The following is a 21,440-nucleotide window of genomic DNA, read 5'->3' on the forward strand; positions in this document are numbered from 1 at the left end:
AGTAAATGTTATACTTTTGTTCCTTCCCCCTATTCATCTTCTACCTAGTATACAGTCCTTTTTATATTTTCCAACCATTTTAGAAAAATAGTAGCACTAGCCAATGAGTATGTTTGGAACCATCGTTTTATTTTGGTGGAGCGGTATTAAAAAACAAATAAATTACAACTTCTACAAAATCACTGACCTAAGATCACCCATCTAATCTATTATTATGTGTGAAGTACTGATAAGTAGCTACTTTAGCAGCTAAATTAAGACATTTTGAGGATTATCATTAATTTCCTATTTATGGTGACTAAGGGCAAAGATATAAAGGAGAAGAGAAAACAAAAGTATACAGAGTGCAATATCAAGTGCACTGCCAGGGACAAGGCTTCCAGCCAGGCAGTAGATAGGAAATATGCATAAAATCAGGATAATAAAAATCTAATATTTCTTGAATAAGGAATTAGAAGGAGCTGCTATATACACTCCTGTTTCTGCGTGATAGAAAATAGGCTAGCCCTATCTAGGAAATCAATTCAGGTAATTACTTCCCTTGGTCATAGGAATGGAGAATTGGGTTTTACCTGGAGTGGTACTATCTTGGGAATAAGCTCATCAAAATAGTGGTTCATTGCTTTAGTGAAGCCCTTGTAAGTTGTTCTCAGCTTCATTTTTGGATCCTGGAGTAACCAGCTAGAATTAAAAACATGGGAATAATTCTTGAGGTAGCAAATAGCAGTAAGAAGTGTTCAAGCATTTGGCTGGAAAACATGGACAGTCACACTGGAACAGTATATTTTGAGATCTTAATCCATCTTTAAGAAAAAGCAATCTTGGGCGCCTGGGTGGCGCAGTCGGTTAAGCGTCCGACTTCAGCCAGGTCACGATCTCGCGGTCCGTGAGTTCGGGCCCCGCGTCAGGCTCTGGGCTGATGGCTCAGAGCCTGGAGCCTGTTTCTGATTCTGTGTCTCCCTCATCTCTCTGCGCCTCCCCCGTTCATGCTCTGTCTCTCTCTGTCCCAAAAATAAATAAATGTTGAAAAAAAAATTAAAAAAAAAAAAAGAAAAAGCAATCTATGTTCCAGTTATAAATAGCTCAGCACTTTAGCCACCTCTTTTCTCAAAAATACACATAAGAGCTGTGTAATGATGAAATGATCCAGACCAGAGTCATCAAGCTGCAGCCCACAGGATAAATTAGACCCATTGTCTGCTTCTGTAAATAAAGTTTTATTGGAACACACCACACCCATTTGTTTATTTATTGTCACAGCTGTGCTCCTGCTACAACACCAGGACTGAAGAGTCACAACAGACAGTGTATGTGGCCCTTAAAGCTGAAACTATTTATTATCTTGCCTTTTACAGAAAAGGTTTGCCAACTCCTAGTCAGGAGTGAGATTTTTATAAAGCAGTTTCAAAGTTTTTAAAAAATGCTCTTTGGTGGAACATTATTTGGCCATAAAAAAGGAATGAAGACCTGTACATGCTACAACATGGATGAACTTTGAAAACATTATGCTAAGCAAAGAAGTCAGTTACAAAAGGTCACATATTGTATAATTCCACTTATATGAAATATACACCCTTTGGGTGACAAAAAAGTCTAGAACTAGAAAGTGGTGATGATTGTTCAACATTTTTCATGTACTTAATTGCCACAAAACTGTGTACTTTCAAATGGTAAATTTTATGCTATGTGTATTTTACCACAGTTAGAAAACAATGGAAGCTAGCAAAAGGGAAAACCTCTCTTTAAAAAGAGATAATCAACTCAATTTATTACCATTTGTACAGCCATCACAAAAACTAGAACTTAAAAAGGTATTACTTAAGTGGTAGCCATTACTTTTTATTAAAATAAAAAAACATGCTTTATCTTATTTACACTGCAGAAATGAGATGTAGATTTATATAAAACAAATACATACTATGTAAATCCCAGTATATTGAAGTTCATTTTCTATGTTACTAAATGGAAAAGAATAGTGTAGTTTAAAAATGTACACTGAAAACCAGCCAAACCCTTTGCTCTAACTTCCATCTGAATGTGGTAGGGCCCCACATGGAGTCATGGCCAGGGGCCTCAGACTACTACTTACCTAGGCAAGCCTCCAAGGTCTAAGTCGCTACCAATATAGGGGCCTGGACACAGAATGACCCACAGCCCCACCTCTGAAGCAATGGATATAAAAGCCCTGGGAAGTGAAGCAATAAAGATAATTTATTATTTAGGCTGAGGCCTGGAATCACTGCTATTTCGCTCTCTGAGGTCTCTGCTTGAGGTCAGAATGGGAGGAACTCCCAGCCTGGTCTACAAAAGTCTTTGTAGGTGACATGAACCAAAGGGACATGGAGCCCTACACTTGACAGGAAAGGGGCTCATTCAAGGTGCTAGAAAGCAGGACAGGAAGTGAAAGTCCAAAAACCCTAAACCAGACACCCACCTTCCCTCCTGAACCCACTCCTCCCCATGTATCTCCCACCACCACAAAAGAAAGCCATCTAAGGCAGACTCCTACAAATCTTGCTCTGCCTTCCTCCTCGTATCCTACTTTTAGTCAACAAATCCTGTTTATTCCTCCTACTTAATGTTTTCAAACATGAAACTCCTCTTAATTTCTAGTGCTACCACATTTGTTAAATAACTCATCATTTCACACGTGCGTTATTACAATGGTTTTCTGACTGCTTTCCTTCCTTCTTCTTACCTTCTTCCAGGCTTCTTCAGTTATGTCCATAATCATCAACAACAAAAGTAGGAGTAAATTTTTACCTCATATCACCATCCCGCATACAGCTCAATTCTTTAGGACTATTATTTTATTTGACGATTCTGTGAACTAGGTATCAATATCGTCTCCATTTTACAGATAGGAAAATAAAAGCTCAAATGAGTCAAAGCTTCCTACATGTGACATTTTGAGCTAAAAGTACAATCAGGCAGAGAGCTTCCAGAAATGAAATATCAACTACAATATTATTCTGCCTCTTTAAAATGCTCCTGGCACAATCGTTCTAAACACACAAATTTCCCAAATTAAAATTCTTCAAATGACTCCCAATGCCTTCAGAAAAGATTCCAAATTCTGCAACATGGTAAATATAAAGGCAAGATGTGGTCTACTATATCTCCAGCTTTGTTTTTTGGCACTTTTTCTACTTAAATTAGTAGGATAACCAGACATATTATTTGCAGTTTCCAGAAAATATAATCAGTTAATCACCAAAGCCATTCCCTTTTCTTCCTGGGCTCACAGATCAACTACATCTCCTAGCCTCCCATGCACTGAAGTATTCGTATGTGACTAACTTCAAGCCAACAGGATGAACAGGAGGGATGCATTCTAATTTCCTAAAAAGATTCTCCATGCTCTTTCTTCCACTTGCTGGCTTGATGCAGACAAGAGTAGCAGTCTGGAAGCTATGTGATGAAGATGGTGAAGTCACAAGACAGAAAGACCCTGAATCTCTCAATTATTTCTTGAAAGAGACATAATGCTTACCAGGAATAGTGATTTTAGATTTTACTTAAATGAAAATAAACCTTTATTGATAAAGATGTTGAGACTTGCTACAGAAGCTAACATCACCTTAATTAATGTAAAATGTTCTCACATCTTGGGGCGCCTGGGTGGCGCAGTCGGTTAAGCGTCCGACTTCAGCCAGGTCACATCTCGCGGTCCGTGAGTTCGAGCCCCGCGTCGGGCTCTGGGCTGATGGCTCAGAGCCTGGAGCCTGTTTCCGATTCTGTGTCTCCCTCTCTCTCTGCCCCTCCCCCGTTCATGCTCTGTCTCTCTCTGTCCCAAAAATAAATAAACGTTGAAAAAAAAATTAAAATAAAATAAAATAAAATAAAATAAAATAAAATAAAATGTTCTCACATCTCTAACTTTGCCTTCATGGGACCCTCTACCTGAAATACCATTCAGCCCCCTCTAGCAAACTTCTGCTCAACATTTTAATTTATTTCAGCTATAACTTCACTGTTGTCTTCCCTGATCTGTTCCCCTAGTTTGGGTTGTGTGTTCTTAGTATATTATTTGTCTCTTTCCTTATAGACAATCCTTAGTCTTGACAGCACAAAGTGTATTATCTGTATATCTCCTGCACCAAAGACAATGTCTTAACTATAGCAGATAGTAAACACGTATGTTTTAACAAACAATTATAGACCTTCTCAACTTAAGATAGAGTTACATCCCAATAAATCCATCATAAGTTAAAAATATTATGTCAAAAATGCATTTAATACATATAATGTACTGAACATGGCAGTTTAGCTTAACATACTCTAAAATGTGCTCAGAACACTTACATTAGCCTACAGATGGGCAAAATCACCTAACATAGAGTCTATTTTATAATAAAATATTGAATATCTCATGTAATTTATTGAATGCTATATTGAAAATGAAAAACAGAATGGTCGTATGGGTACAGAATGGTTGCATATCAGCTGTTTGCCCTCATGACTGCAAGGCTGACTGGGAGGGTGAGCTGGATACTGCTATCCAGCATCATAAGAGTGTATAGTACAACATAATGCTAGCCTGGGAAAAGATCAAAATTCAAAATCTGAAGTACAGTTTCTACTAAATGCATGTCACTTTCACACCATCATAAAGTGAAAACACCATTTTAAGCTGGAGACTGTACTCTGCTGTGTCATATCTTAGAAACACTGTAAACTATAGCCCAGAAATATCCTCTAATAACTGCTGAGAAAGCAGGTTCTTCATGATAGATTAAAACTACAGCACTCAAGATGTGGACCTTCTAAATCACACTGTAAGTAAAATGCACCACAGATATTAAGGTCTAAGCTCTACTGCAAGTTAATAGATTCACTGCTCTAGAGGGTTTCAAACCAGGGAACAAAATTATCAGAGCTTCCTGATGATTCTCCAAACAGAAAATAAGGTGGTTTTGTTCATCTGATCCCGTAGAGTCAAACCCCTATCTTTAGGCCATAGATAGGGCCTCCACATTAAGACATACATGAAATCCAGGTTTGCAGTAAAATAAAACCAGCCCTTTCTTGGCTCATGAAGGTCCCAGGGAATATGCCTGCAATGGAAAAAAAAAATATATATATAAAAATCTTTTACCTTATTTGCCCTTATTCCATACTGATTCCTCCAGTTTTAATATAGCAGCTGAGCTATCTCTACTGTGAAGGAAATTGAAGATTTCAACAGCCAATCCTCTGTGTGAATGCGCTTTGTATTAACTTAAAAATTTCCTCCTTTAAATGTCACTGCAGATCTAAGCAGCCAATATTGCTCCTTGATTCTGAACTTCAGGTAAGACAGATTTGTATGTAATGTCATCTGGGGTGCAACCACAAATTTTAAAAAATACTAATGAAAACATATACAAATTTAAATCCATATCTATAATGGCAAAAAAAGAAAATCACTAGCCATAAAACAGAAACCAGAAAGAGCTGAAAAGTTTATAGAACTGGAGTATAGTTTTCTTTAGATGAATAAAATAAAAGCCAGCAAGCAACAATACAAGATTCATAATACCCAGGATCCATTAAGAAAATTATTAGGCATGCAAAAACAAACAAACAAACAAAACAAAACAGGAGAATGTGATGGAAACCAGAAAAAAAATATCTAGAAATAGAAACAAACACAGAAATGGCATATAGGACAAAACTAGCAGAAAAAAATACTTATAAGGTATAACAAATATTTACCATATCATTAATAGGTAAAAGGAATGCATAACCATGATGAGGAAAAAAATGGAAGATATAAAAAAGACCCAAATGGAACTTCTAAAAATTTAAAAATACAGTATCTGGAATAAAAAAAATATTCTGGATACTATCAACAGCAGGAAATGAAAAGTACTGGCTGAGACAAACAGCAGAGTAGATACAATAGAATAAATGGTCAGATCAAAGAAACTATCCAAAATGGAAAATAGAAAAAAAGAAGACTAAAAATAAAAATGAACACAGCATCAGGGATATGTGGTTTCTTACCAAGAAGTCTAACATATATGGAATTAGAGTCCTGGGGAGAAAAGGGGGGGCAGGCAAAAATATTAGCAGGAATAGAGCCACAATTTTACAAAATTTGATGAAAACTATAAACCTACAGTTCTAAGAATTTCAGTGAACCACAAGCAGAATTTTTAAGTAGATCTACACCATAGCACATCAGAATCAAATTGCTGAAAACCAGTGGAAGAGAGGAAATCTTAAAATCAGCCAAAGGAGGGGGAAAAAGATGAGAAATACAACAGATTTGTCATCAGATAATGTGCAAGTCAGGAGACAATGAAGAAGTATTTTTTTTGAAGTACTTAAATTAAAAACAAAAACAAAAATAAATCTTGTCAACCTAGAATTCTATACTCAGTGAATTTATCCCTCAAAATAGAAGATGGAAAAAATCAACTTTTCAAAAAAACAAAAGCTAAGAGAATTCACTACCAACAGACTTGTACTATAAGAAATTCCAAAGGAAGTTCTTCTGCAGAAGGAAACAATACAATGTGGAAATTGTAATCTATACAAAGGAATGAAGAGCACCAAAAATGGCAAATATGTGCATAAATGAAAAAGGTATTTTATCACTATAAATTTCTTTCAAATATAAGTAGATGTTCAAAGCAGAAAATAGCGATGTATTATGAATTTTATATCTTACAAAACACAAAGTACATGACACAATACAGCACAAAAGTTGAGGAAAGTGAAATGGAAGCATACCACTGTAAGTCTATACTAATAGCTTTATATTTGCAGAAAAGAAAGGAAGCAAATCATGAATTTAATTTAAGAATTTAAATACAGAACTTTACATAAAAACTTTGGGAAAAAATCCAGGATCTTTAAAAACTAACTTAATTCCATACCACACTTTCAACAATGGATGGATCATCCATATATAAAACCAATATGGAGGGGCGCCTGGGTGGCGCAGTCGGTTAAGCGTCCGACTTCAGCCAGGTCACGATCCCGCGGTCCGGGAGTTCGAGCCCCGCGTCAGGCTCTGGGCTGATGGCTCAGAGCCTGGAGCCTGTTTCCGATTCTGTGTCTCCCTCTCTCTCTGCCCCTCCCCCATTCATGCTCTGTCTCTCTCTGTCCCCAAAATAAATAAACGTTGAAAAAAAAAAAAACCCAATATGGAAACACTGTAATTTAACTATATATTAAACCAGATGAGCCTATTAGACATATGGAGAACATTCCATCCAACAGCAACAGAACACACATTCTTGTCAAGTGCACATGGAACATTCTCCAAAATAGATCATATGCAAAGCCATGAAACAAATTTAAAAAAATTTTAAGAATGAAATCCTATCAATCATCTTTTCTGACCACAATGGTATGAAACTAGAAATCAATTATAAGAAAAAACTGTAAAATTCACAAACATGTAGAAATTAAACAACATAAATAAATGGAAAGATATTCCATACTCTAGGATTGGAAGAATTAATATCGTTAAAATGCCATACCACCCAAAGCAATCTACAGATTCAATTCAATCTCTACAAACGTTAAAATGGCATTTTTCACAAAAATAAAAAAATCCTAAAATTTGTATGAAACTACAAAAGACTGAATACCCAAATTAATCTTGAAAAAGAACAAAGCTGGAGGTATCACAATTCCTGATGTCAAACTATATTACACAGTATCACAATAGTGTAGAATTAGCACAAAAATAGACATATAGGTCAATGGAACAGTATAGAAAGACCAGAAATAAGCCCATGCCCATATGGTCAATTAACTTAAGACAAAACAGTTAAGAATATACAATGGAGACAGGGTAGTCTCTGCAATAAATGGTGTTGGGAAAGCAAGACAGCCATATACAAATGAAAGAACTAGCTCTCTTACACCACACAAAAATCACTCAAAATGGATTAAAGACATAAATGTTAAGATGTGAAAAACAGAAGTCCTAGGAAAAAAACAAGGGTAAAGTCCTTGACATCAGCCTTGGCAATGATTTTTTGAATTTGACACCAAAAACAAAGGCTACAAAAGCAAAAATAAACAAGTGGGACTACTTCAGACTAAAAGACTTCTTCATAGCCAGGGAAACCAGCAGCAAAATGAGAAGGCAACCTTGATTGAATGGCAGAAAATATTTGCAAACCTGAAAATCTAATAAAATTTGAAAATTTGATTAGGGATTAACATCCAAAGTATACAAGGAAATCATACAACTAAATAGCAAAAGACAACCCAATTTAAAAACAGGCAAAGAACCTGTATAAACAGGTACATGAAAGGGTACTCAACATTCCTAATCATCAGAAAAATGCAAATCAAAACCACAATGAGGTATCACCGCACAGCTGTTAGGGTGTCTAATATCAAAAAGACAATATATCACAAAGGTTGGTAAGGATATGGATAAAAAGGTATACTTGTTGTACTGTTAGTGGAAATATAAATTGGTTCAGCCACTATGGAATACAATATGGACTTTCCTCAAGAAATTAAAAATAGAATTATCATATGATGCAGCAATCCTATTTCTGGGTATATATCCAAAGGAAATGAAATAATTATCTCAAAGAAATACTTGTACTCTCATGCTTATAGCAGCATTATTCACAATAACCAAAGTATGGGAACAACCTAAGTGTCCAATGACAAATAAATGGATTGAGAAAATGTGATACACACACACACACACACACACACACACACACACACACACACAGAGTAATAATTTTTAGTTTTTTAAAAAAGAAGGAAATCCTGTTATTTATGACAACATAAATGAACTTGCAGGGCATTATGCTAGGTGAAGTAAACCAGACAGCAAAAGAGAAATACCATATGGTATCACTTATATGTGGAATCTTAAAATAAATTTTAAAAAAATGATCTCATAGAAACAGAACACAATAGAGGCTTCCAGGGACTGAGGGGTGGGGGAAAGGGGAAGAGATTGGTAAAAGGGTACAAATTTTCAATTATAAGATGAATAAAATCTGTGGATCTTATGTGTAATGTAACCATAGTTGATAATACTGTATTGTAGAACTAAAATTTGTTAAGGGAGTAGGACTTAATTGTTCTCACCAAAACAAACAAACAAAGATAAATATGTGAGGTGATGGATGTGTTAATTAACTGGATTATAGGTTGGAATCCTTTCACAATGTATACATATATCAAATCATCACATGGTATATTTTAAATATATTACAGTGACTCCCTCTGGGGGAGGGGAAGGAGTGCTGCTATCAGTGCTCAGTTAATGGCCAAGAGGCTCAGGTGGACTCTTCAGGGGCATCCTGCTGTGGGGCAACTGTGTGGCCTACCTGCCCACCTGAGCCTACTTGTGCACCCCAGTTCAGGAGGGTCCTCTTGGATCTGAGAGTGGACACTGGTCACAGTGAAGCCAGATGAGGTGCAGAGATAACTTATCAGGGAAAGGATCTAGTACTTTGAGAGGAAGGGTTTCAGGCTGGGGATGAAGATGCTGCAGGTGCCAGACAGCATCTTTGCTGAGCATTACCATGGCCTACAACCTGCAGAGAAAAACTTCCTACCTACTGTTCAACAGCTACAGGAGCTCTGGCCCTACAGTGGTCATGGCCTGCAAGGCCATGGTCTGGGAAGACCCCAACATGGTCCACACCAACTCAGCTGAGGTCACCCCTGGCACCACTGTGGAGACTTTATTGTCCACATCAGCAAGAGTGTCATCCACACCAGAAACTCTGTAGAAGGGACCCCGAGAAAGATCCAGCTCAGGTTCCAAAGCAATGAGTTGGTGAATTGGGCAGATGAGAGCCACCACAGCAGCATTCAACCATCCTGAGCACTAAAGGTGACTTCAGCTGCCCCAGCATCTTCCCAGGACCAACTACCTCTGTAAACAAGAACTTGAGCCCACATCCAAGTTCTACTCATTTGTTATAAATCACTCCCTTGTCCACCTCCTGCTCCACCCCAGGCCACAGGAGTCTGAGCCACCAATCTTATGTGCCTATCAGTGTCTTAAGCCAACAAGATATTGGGCCTAATCCTTTCTGTACCAAAGGGCCAGACAACCTAAGGGCCATCTCCAAAAGTGGGGAATGTAACGTCCCCACATCAAATGGAGGACATTAAAGTTCACTATGCTATGCAAAAAAAATTTTTTTTAATAAATCAATTATAATTTAATTAGTCAATTATACCTCAGCAAGCCAAAAAAAAAAAAAAAAAAAAAGATTTAAAAAACAGGAGGGGCACCTGGGTGTTTCAGTTGGTGAACATCCAACTCTTGATTTCACCTCAGGTCATGATATCACTATTCATGGGTTTGAGTCCCACATTGGGGCTGACAGTGGGGAACATGCTTGGAATTCTCTCTCTCCCTTTCTCTCTCCTCCTTCCCTGCTCATTCACTTGCTCTCTCCCTCTCTCTCTCTCTCTCTCTCTCACACACACACACACACACACACACACACACACACACACAAATAATTAAATAAATAGAACTTTAAAAAGCAGGAAAATACTGCATGGGAAATTGTAAATTAAAAAGAAATAGAACTAATATGGTAAAGGATGTTAAAAAGCTTATAGAATATAATGCCAAAATTGTATACAAATAAATGTGGAACTCTCTAGTTGGTGGAAAACTTTGTTGAGAAATAGAAATTACCTATTTGAATAAAAGTAGAAAATTTGAATAAATTAGAAAATATGGAAGAAAACTGCAATAACTCTAAAGATACAAACCCTTGTACCAACACCGTCATCAAAAATGACGTTTTTAGTAAATTATTTTCTCAATTATAAAAGTCAAATTCCAAGATACCATGCTGTGTAATCCATGTCAAATCAAAGTAAATTCATTTTATGAACTTAATACAAAAAAACTGAAAAAAATAGAAGTCATTCATAAATTTTTGAGCACTTACTATGTTCCAGGTACTATTATAAGCACCAAAGGTCATCAAAACAGACAAGAAAATTCCTGCTCTCACAAAGCTCACATTCTAGGAACTAAAACTATAAAACTCTTAGAAAAAAATGTTGGGGGAAAGCTTCATGACATTGGATATAGCAATAATTTCTTGGATAGGACAACAAAAGTACAGCAAGAAAAGGAAAAATAGACAAAGTGAATTTCATGAAATTTTAAAACTTTTGTTCATCAAAGGACACTTTCAACAAAGCATAATTCACAGAATAAAAGAAAATATTTGCAATCACATATCCAATGATGTATTAATATTCAGAATACATGAAGAATTCCTACAAATCAACAATAAAAAAAGAAACTACCCAATTGAAAAATGTGCAAAGGATAAGTAGTTGAATAGATATTTCTTCAAAAAAGATATATAAATGGTCAGTAAATACATGAAGAGATGCTTAGCACTGCTAACCATTAGGGAAATGCAAATCCAAATCACAATGAGATACCATCATTAGGTTGGAATGCTTATGCTTTGCTGGTAGGAATGTAAAACAGTGCGGCTCCTGTAAAAAACAAAAGCATTACAATTTGAACCAGCAATTTCACTTCTGGGTACATATACAAAAGAACTGAAGTGAAGAACACAAATAGATATTTATACACCAATGTTCATAGCAGCATTGTTCACAATAGCCCAAAGGCAGAAACAATCCAAGTGCCTAATGGATGAATGGATAAACAAAATATAGCATATACATAAAATGGAATACTATTCAACCTTAGAAAGAAATGAAATCTGATACATGCTGCAACATAAATGAATTCTGCACATTATGCTAAGTGAAATAAGCTAGATATAAAATAACAAATATATGATTCTATGTATATGAGGTACCTAAAAACGTCAAATTCACAGAGAAAGAAAGAACAGTGGTTATCAGAGAATGAAAGGAGAAAAGAATGGGGAGTTGTTTTTTAACAGAATAGTATGGAATGATGAAAAAGTTTTGAGTATTGATAGTGCAGATGGTAGCAAAACAATGTGTATTTATAGAATGCCACTGACTTTGTAGTCTTTGGAATCTGTGAAAGCAAGCTGACATTATTCACTAAAACTAAACATACACCTACCTCATTGTCCATCTTCATTCCTAGATGTATACTCAACAGAAATGTTTACATATTCTCAACAAAAGGCAAGTACAAGATTGTTCATAGCCCCACTATTTCTAATGGCTAAAGCCAAAAATATCCTAAATGTCTACCCACAAGACAAATATATTTTGGTATGATTACCAATAGAATTCCATATAGTTATGAGAATGAACAAGCTAAAATATCTGGTAATAAGGATGAATATCATAAAGAAAATCTTGAACAAAAAATATCAGACACAACAGAGTACATATTGTATGCTTCCATTTATGCAAAATTCAAAAACAGGCCAAGGTAATCTACGTGTTAAAATCATGAGTAGTAGTTATCTTTTGGAGGGAAGTAATGACTGTACAAGGGACAGGAGAGCTTCTGAGATGTTGGTGTACTACAGAGTTTTGGGGGTTGGTTATAGGAGTATGTTCACTTTATCAAAATTCATTGAGCTAAACCCTTATATACTATATATATGTTAAATTTTAATAAAATATTACTTTAAAATAAGACTAAAATCAAAAGGGGGAAAAAATAATTGAGAATATTTACTACCAGCAGAGTAGTAGGCAATTTGGGCCAAACCTCTTAATGAGGAAAACAAGAAAAAGTGAGCAAGTTTTTCATTAACAGAAGGCATCATTAGGACTTCCACTCTCTGATCCAAGAAGTAAAAAGCATGGAAGTTGTCACTCCTATCTTCACAACAAGAATAAAGCTGAAAAGCTGAAAGTTGTTAAAAAGCAACAACTCTTCTTATCCATCAAAGAAGTGAAGTCACAGGAAAAACTGTTGCCCCAAAAGGTAGAGTGAGAGACAACTGATGTAATGGTTAATTCTATACATCGACTTGACTGGGCAATCAGGTGCTCTGGCACTTGGTCAAACAGTAGTTGAGAGTGTTTCTGGATGAGATTAACATTTGAACTGACAGACTGAGTAACACAAATTGCCCTCCCTAATGGGATAGGACTCATCCAATTTTGTCTATTCAGTCAGACCTGAATAATTATTAATATAATACATCACATCAACAGGCTAAAGAGGAAAAATAAGTTCATAATTTTATCAATAGACGCATAAAAAGCATTTGAGAAAATCTAGCACCCAATCATGACAAAAACTCTCAGTAAACTAGGAAGAGAGAACTGCCTCAACTTAATAAAGAACATCTATAAAAAACTTGCAGCTAATGCCAGAAGCTTCCCTGCTAAGATTAGGGACAAAGCAAGTTGTCCCTTCTTGCCACTCTTTTCAACATTGTACTAAAAAGCCTAGTTGATGCAATATGACAAGAAATGAAATAAAAGGTATAGAGATTGGGAACAAAGACATAAAATTTTCTTTGCTCACTGATGATATAATTTGTCTATTAGAAAATTCAAAAGAATTGACAGAAAAACAAAAACAAACAAACAAACAAACAAACAAAAAACCTCCTGGAACTACCAAGCAATCAATAGCAGGGTTGCAGAAAGCAAGGTTAATATACAAAAGTCAATCTTTTTCTTATTTAACAGCAATGAACAATTGACGAATAACACTATCCAACTTCAAAACTCATCATGAAGCTACAGTAATCAAGACACTGTGGCACTGGTGAAAGAAAAAGCAAATAGATCAAGGAAACAGAATAGTGAGAGTAGAAATAGACCCACACAAATACAGTCCACTTATTTTTGACAAAGGAGCAAAAGCTCTACGGTAAAGAAAAAAAATAGTCTTTTTAAAAAATGGTGCTGGAGCAACATGCACAAAAAAGATGATGCAGACATTTTATACCCTTCACAAAAATGAACGCAAATGGATCATAGATTTATAAAGGTAAAGTATAAAACTACAAACTTCCTAGAAGATAACATAGAAAATCTAGATAAGCTAGGGTTTGGCAATGACTTTTTAGATACAACACTAAAGGCACATTGCATGTCATAATTAAGTTGAACTTCATTAAAATTAAAAAGATATGCCCTGCAAAAGACACTATCAAGAGAATGAAAAGACAAGCCACAAACTGGGAGAAATCCTTACAAAAGGTATATCTCATAAAGGACCATGATCCAAAATATACAAAAATTTTTAAAACTCAACACTAAGAGAAAAACAGTGTAATTTAAAATGGGCAAAAGATCTGAACAGACATTTCAAAAGCCTATACAAATGGCAAATAACCATATGAAAAGATGCTCGAATGATATGTCATTAGGGTATTGCAAATTAAAACAAGAATGAGATACCACCACACACCTATTAGAATGCCCAAATCCGGGGCGCCTGGGTGGCGCAGTCGGTTGGGCGTCCGACTTCAGCCAGGTCACGATCTCGCGGTCCGTGAGTTCGAGCCCCGCGTCAGGCTCTGGGCTGATGGCTCAGAGCCTGGAGCCTGTTTCCGATTCTGTGTCTCCCTCTCTCTGCCCCTCCCCCGTTCATGCTCTGTCTCTCTCTGTCCCAAAAATAAATAAACGTTGAAAAAAAAATTTAAAAAAAAAAAAAAAAAAAAAGAATGCCCAAATCCTAGAATACTGACAATAGCAAATGCTAACAAGGCTATGAGGCAACAGGAATGTCATTCATTGCTAGTAGGAATGCAAAATGATACAGCCACTTTGGAAGAGTTTGGCAATTTCCTACAAAACTAAACATATCCTTACCATGTGATCTTCAGTATTTACCCAAATGAGTTGAACACATGGTCACACTAAAACCTGCACACAGATGTGTATATTAGCTATAATTGCCCAAACTTAGAAGTAACCAAGATGTCCTTCAGTAGGTAAATGGGTAAGTGAGCATGGTGCATCCATACAACAGAAAATCATTTAGCACAGAAAAAAAGTAAACTATCGGGGCACCTGGGTGGCTCAGTCCATTGAGTGTCAGGTCATGATCTCATGATTCATCAGCTCGAGCCTCGTGTCGGGCTCTGTACTGACAGCTCAGAGCCTGGAGCCTGCTTCAGATTCTGTGTCTCCCTCTCTCTGCCCCTTCCCTGCTCATGCTCTGTCTCACTCTCTCAAAAATAAACATTTTTTTTTTGAAAAGTAAACTATTAAACCATGAAAATACATAGAGGAAAGTTAAATGTATATTACTAAATGAAAGAAGCCAATCTGAAAAGGCCACATAGCGCATGATGCCAATTATGTGACATTCTGGAAAAGGCAAAACCATGGAGATAGTAAAAGAATCATTGGTGGCCAGGAGTTAGTGGAGAAGGAAGGAACACAGAGGATTTTTAGGACATTGAAACTATTTTCTGTGATACTATTAATGGTGGATATGTGTCATTATACATTTGTCCAAATGCATGCAATATATAACACCAAGAGTGAACTGTAACATAAACTATGGACTTGGGGTGATTAATGGTGTGTTAGTGTAGATCCATATATACCACTCTGATGGAGGATGTTGATAGTGAGGGAGGTTCTGGCAGGGGTGGGGGCTCCATGCCTTCCTCTCAATTTTGTTATAAACCTAAAACTACGTACTCTAAAAATTAAAGTCTTTTTTCATTGAAACACTAAAAAAAAAAAAAAAAAAAAAAGGAAAAATCTTGACAGCAGCCAGAGAGAAATGATGTATTATTTATAGAGGAACCCCACTGGGAATTACAGTCAATTATGAGACATGGAGTACAACCCTACTCTATAGAGACCAGCAGGAAGTAGCACAATATTTTTCAAGTGCTGAAAGAAAAGAATTGCCAGCTTCAAGAAAAACTTATCTCCCTTTAGTCATACAAACCAGATATGTAGGTTTTTCCACTCCAGGCAATTCTCCAATTTCCAGCAGATACCAACTGAGTGTCCTACAATTTAACTCAATTCTGCCACTAATTGCCCAGAGTTAGCACAGGCCCCACAGGTTAAGGGCTCATTCCTACATGATGGCTCCCTCACTCCTCCATTTCAGATACCAGTTCCATGTTGTCATCTTTATTTCTGATCAACCAGCTACAATTCAGGGGTTCCCATGACCCCCTCTTCATGTTTGATAATTTGTTAAAACTGCTCACAAAACTCTGGGAAACACTTAGCTTTACCAGTTTATTATAAAGGATACAACTCAGGAACAGCTAGATAGAAAAAAATGCATAGGACAAGTATAGGGAAAATACAGGGAGCTTCCATGGCTTCCCTGAGCACATCACTCTCCCAGCACTTGAATGTGTTCATCAACTTGGAAGCTTGCCAAATCCCTTCAGTTAGCATTTTATGGAGGCCTCATTATATAGGTATAATTGATTAAATTATGGCCATTGGTAATTAACTCAACCTTCACATTGGTAATTACCTCTCCCCTCCCCTGAGGTAAAACTCTCTATACTCTCTGCTCAATTTTGCTGTAAACCTAAAACTCCTCTAAAAAATAATGTCTATTTGGAAAATACACCAAAGACAATAGACAAAATTTGGGAAGAAAAAGGAAATTTTTCAAGTCCTCGAAGTAACTACAGAAAAGGATACATGGCCCTCTAAAGAGTTTCAGTTAAATGGACAACTGACTTTACAACAGGGATAATGAAAGCCAGAGGCAGCAACATTACCTTCAAAATGCTAAAACATCTGCCAACCTAGAATTTTATACTAGTGAAAATACTCCTCACAAACAAAAAGAAAATGAAGAAATTTTCAGATAAACAAAAAACTGAGAACTTTGTCACCAGCAAATTTACACTACAGAAAATTCAAAAATGTGTTCTTCATGCAGGAAGATTCCAGAACAGCAATAATAGTCTTCAGTTATTTAGAATTAAAATACATAACAATAGCATACACATTAAGAGAGAAATAACTAGAGATAAAGCATTCTAATGTCTTTGTATTATAGAGTGGGTAAAAGTATAAGAGAGTATTAGTTGATAAATCAAAGATGAATGTTATAAATTCTTGAGCATCCAGTAAAAGAGTAAATACCTCTCAAGCTAACAGAAGAAAGGAAATAGATACTCCAGCATCCCAAAAGAAGACAATATTTTTTAGAAATAGCAAAGTAAATAATTCCTTAAGGCAGGCAATAAAAGGCTGAGAAAGCAACCTAGCCTAGCAAATACTAGAACAGAATATACTGTTTTATCAGATACTAAAACAGATAGAAACCCACTATCATATTTGGAAAAAGGGGGAACAAACACAACTAAAACAGAAAGATAAAATTATTAAGTGTTGTGATAGTGCAAGAATGAATAGATAATACAATGTGACCAGTGGTAGCCAGGAACTAAAACCCATCATTGCATTCTCAAACATTGGTCAAGATCTGATACCGAAGTTTTTGTGAATCCATAGTAAAAATGTTTAAAGACTGAAAACGTGTTTAAGATTTTAAGAATGGAAATCAGCTTAATTGAAAAAGAAAAACCAGCCCTGCAATTTTCAGACTGGAAGGCAGACACAAATTAAAGCCCCCTGAAAAGTTCATAAGAAACAGTGTTGCTCCCAAAACAGTGTAGCAGTTGTAAAATGCCACCTCTTTGAATGATTGTTGCTTTCTCACCAAACACACCCCCAGAGCTTCTCTGCTCTACCCATCTACTTCTAGGGAGGCCTAATTGCTAAACTCCCCTCACCACAGTGCCTAGGCGGCTCGGTCAATTAAGCACCTGATTTCAGCTGAGGTCATGATTTCATGGTTCATGGGATTGAGCCCCACGTCAGGCTCTGTGCTGACAGCTCAGAGCCTGGAGCTTGCTTCAGATTCTGTGCTTCCCTCTTTCTCTGCCCCTCCCCTGCTCATGCTCTGTCTCTCTTTCTCTCTCTTTCAAAAATAAATAAACATGAAAAAAATATTAAACTACCCTCACCTCATGCCAGCACCCAACCTTGACTAACCCACTTCCTCTAATCTTGCATCAGACACAATAACAAATCCAGAAGTTGTCCCTGCTTTTCTCAGACTCCCTTCAGAGTCCTTCACCTGTAGCCTAACCTTGCAAAGTCTCTTCTCTCTTCCCCTTTGTTGAGACTGGCATTCCACCATTCTTCTGGAACACACTCCCTCCTTGAACGTCAGCAAATCTGATTTTGTCAGACTCTAGGTTTGTTCCTGCAAGACTGGCTGATTCGTTTTTAATAACTTTTTTAAAAAGATTGAGCCTACGGAGCCTGGAGCCTGTTTCCGATTCTGTGTCTCCCTCTCTCTCTGCCCCTCCCCCGTTCATGCTCTGTCTCTCTCTGTCCCAAAAATAAATAAAAAACGTTGAAAAAAAAAATTAAAAAAAAAAAAAAAAGATTGAGCCTAGGTGACTCAGTCAGTTAAATGTCCGACTCTTGATTTCAACTGAGGTCATGATCTCACAGTTCTGGGATGGGCATGGAGCCTGCTTAATTTCAATCTCTCTCTCTTTCTAAAAAAAAAAAAAAAAAAAAAAAAAAAAAAAAAAAAAAAAAAACTTAAGACAATTCAGTCTTTATATTCTAATGTATCCAATGTATAAGCCTGCTTTGATTTTGAGATAATGTTCTCTTCCTCTTCGAGAGACTTAGAATATCTTATAGCTTATGAAATAACAGTGGCACTTTTTACTTTTGTAAGCAACTGCTTACTTACTTATTTTTGTAAGTTCACTGCTATACAAAGGAACAAACTAATGAGGAAGAAAGAGGGAAAATAATGTGGTGTGTAAAAGGCATTATGACAGTTTAGAGGGTAAATACTTTAAAGCATTACTCATGTCACTCACCAAGTCAAATTCCAATTAAATATTTTTTCTTCTAAACCTATATTTTAAACACCAAACCATTGAAAAAGAGAACAAAACTAAAACTGATATCCAAACAGTAATGGATAAGCACTTTCCAAGCTTAGAAGCCTAGAAAGAAATTACTAATTTTTGTTAATTTCAGCTTTTAGGATGAGGATAATTACATTACTTGCCAAGCCTGGTCTTCAATGAAACCCAACTTGAAACACATTTTCTGGAACAGTATTCTATCCTAGGAATCATCACTGGGGCTATGACTTGTATGGCAAGTGAGGATATCCAAGGAGGAGAGAGGCCTGCTGTACTGAACTTATTCAGTAGTTAGGGACCACTGACCCACAGCCACCTGTACTGACCACTGCCTCTGAAACTTAGACTCTTGTGTGCAGGCCACAAGGACCCTGTTTAGAAGGAACTCTTTCACAGCAATCAGAGCAGGCTCTATCAATAGGATATTCTAGAGATTATCAAGTGGAGACTCAGACATCCTAAGAACAATGAAGAAGGTACTAAAAGGGTCAACCCTTAGACTGGTCTAATAAAGTCTCAGAGCTAGAAATTCAAACTATAAATTCATGAAATAATTACTTAGGAGCTAGCACTCACGTGGTAAGAGTGTTGAAGCCACAGGCCTTCAGCTTCAGCAAGCGGTCCCTCCAGTACTCCCTGGGCACCCGGAAATAGTGAATAGTGCCTGCTATGATCAGGAAAGGAGAGCCATCTAGTGTGAAGCTTGAACCTTCAACTTTCAGACCCACATTGCGATTCTTTATGTGGAAGGGAGTCAGGTAAGCTTGATTCATCCTGCAAGGACAAAGGAGGTGCATGAAGTCCTAAAGATGTTCCCCATGTGGCACACATTTTGGGCAAATCAGAAGGTCTTTCCTTCAGGGGCCAAAGCACACTTCCAGTGCAAAGAGAAACTTCCCACCCCTTCCCTCTCAAACATACCTGGGTGAGAGGTCTCCTCCAAATTGAGCCATTACCAATAACCCTGAAGACAGGCACAGAATGCCCACAGGTCTCAACAAGAAGGTCAGCATGCTAAACAGAGAAGACAGAACAGAAGTCAGACACCCTGGAGGCAGAGAAGGAGGCAGAGCTGAGTGAGGTCTTGGCCAAGGAGGATGGTGAGGAAGATAGAAGTGGCCTGACTGGAAGGCAGAATTCTGCATAGCTTTATCTTGGCTTCTGCACCACTTGGACTCACAACAGACAGCACCTTAAGGCCATGTCTACTGACTGGAGGGAGGGCAGCAGCACCAAGAGCATCTTGATAATAACTGGGTTTTCTGACACCAGTTACATTTTAGAGAAGAGCAAGCCTCAGTCGAGTAAGTTTCACAAAATAGAGGATAATCTCTGGGAAATTTTCCAGAGACCTTCTATTGTTAAGGGATAAACCCTAATAATGTGCTGCTTAGCAGAGAACTAGGCTGGAATGTACGACTTCCTCTGTAGCGGGGTCCCAATTTCTATCCCCAACCCAATTTTCTACTTCTCTGCTACTGCAGGACACCATCGTATTAGCTCCCAGAACACACTCATCTTTGTGTGGCCCTTGGTCTTCTTTATACTGCTCACCCTGGGACAATTGCTCTTTCCTTCAGATATTAAAAGTTCTATGAGTCCGAGGTAGGCAGAACCAGGGCGGCCTAGCAAAGCCAGGGTGGAGGTGGGGGGCGCACAGCTTCTAAGCCTGGAAGCACTCTGCATGGGGCATGGCTGTGTCCTCACTCCCCAGAGCAGCGCCTGAATTACAAGTGCTCAACAAATGTTTTCTGAACAAATGCAGCAGTTGCCAGAATCAGTAAAACATCTTCGTTGCCTCCATAAACTTCATAAGCTTTACCATGGGGCTTCATGAGTATTCCGTTAGGCAGAGTCGAGAAGGTAGAACGCAACTGTTCTCTGTAGGGAAATCGGATGGAAAGTAGAATGGGGCTCAGGGATTAGAGAAGACAGACCGGGGAAGAAATGCGCGCACGACCCTCTGGACACCACTCGTCTCCTCACTGTGGGCGTGAAGAGTCCTGGGAGACCGAATGAGATCAGGGGACGCTCAGAGATTTCCAGGGGGAAGACAGAAAGGACGGAGAACCTCGAAGGAACCTGAATAAAGGTCCTAGAGAAAAATTCAAGAAAATGAGAATACCCGAGGGGACAGGGCTGCCGGGCGGACCCAGTGCTGGTAAAGAGGCCACAGCGCGGGAGGTGCGGAGAGGTCCCGGGGCTGTCGCGGGCGTGAGTGCCTCGGGGGTCATCCGGGCCGGAACCCAATTTACCCGGCGCCGAGGGGTTCCAACGCCAACTTCGCAGAGGTGGGTGGGCAGCAGCCGCCAGGCGGGGGACACAGCGGAAACTAGCCGGCACCGCGCTCCGCCCCCCGGTCAGCCAGGACCTTGGACTACCTCCCACCTTCCGGTGCCCCGCCCCCACCGCACACGAGCCCTCCCCCCCAACCCTGGGGACCACCCCGCCCCTGCAGGTCTCCCCACCGCCTACCTGTTCTCAACCCAGCCCCTGACAGACCTTTCCACACAACCCCCTCCCAGCGGCAGAACTGCCCCCAAGCCTCCAAGCGCGCCACTCCCCTTGTAGCCCCTTTCCCTCCCGGGTAGCTTATCCTCTCTCCCTTCCGCTGATCCGCCCCCACCCCAGACCCCTGGGCCGACCCGCTGGCTA

At 38.2% G+C, this 21,440-nt stretch overlaps 1 protein-coding gene and 1 pseudogene across 1 annotated transcript in view; one reads left to right on the top strand and one right to left on the bottom strand.

Moving 5' to 3' along the window:
- Positions 1-19,798, bottom strand: part of LOC112865787 (beta-galactosidase-1-like protein 2) — a 60,120-nt gene extending 40,322 nt beyond the window's left edge. The window contains exons 1-5 of the mRNA XM_086679451.1: positions 19,707-19,798; positions 19,362-19,559; positions 4,989-5,057; positions 2,090-2,185; positions 573-681 (exon numbers count right to left, since the gene is read on the bottom strand). Of these exons, the coding sequence (XP_086535577.1) occupies positions 573-681; positions 2,090-2,185; positions 4,989-5,057; positions 19,362-19,559; positions 19,707-19,798 (564 nt within the window). The remainder of the gene's footprint in view (positions 1-572; positions 682-2,089; positions 2,186-4,988; positions 5,058-19,361; positions 19,560-19,706) is intronic.
- On the top strand, positions 9,458-9,808 carry LOC112865055 (nucleoside diphosphate kinase D, mitochondrial pseudogene; annotated as a pseudogene).
- Positions 19,799-21,440: the final 1,642 nt, after the last annotated feature.

Source organism: Puma concolor, chromosome D1 (genome assembly GCF_028749965.1).
Source record: "Puma concolor isolate L17-30 chromosome D1, mPumCon1.1.hap2, whole genome shotgun sequence".
Classification (NCBI taxonomy): Eukaryota; Metazoa; Chordata; class Mammalia; order Carnivora; family Felidae; genus Puma; species Puma concolor.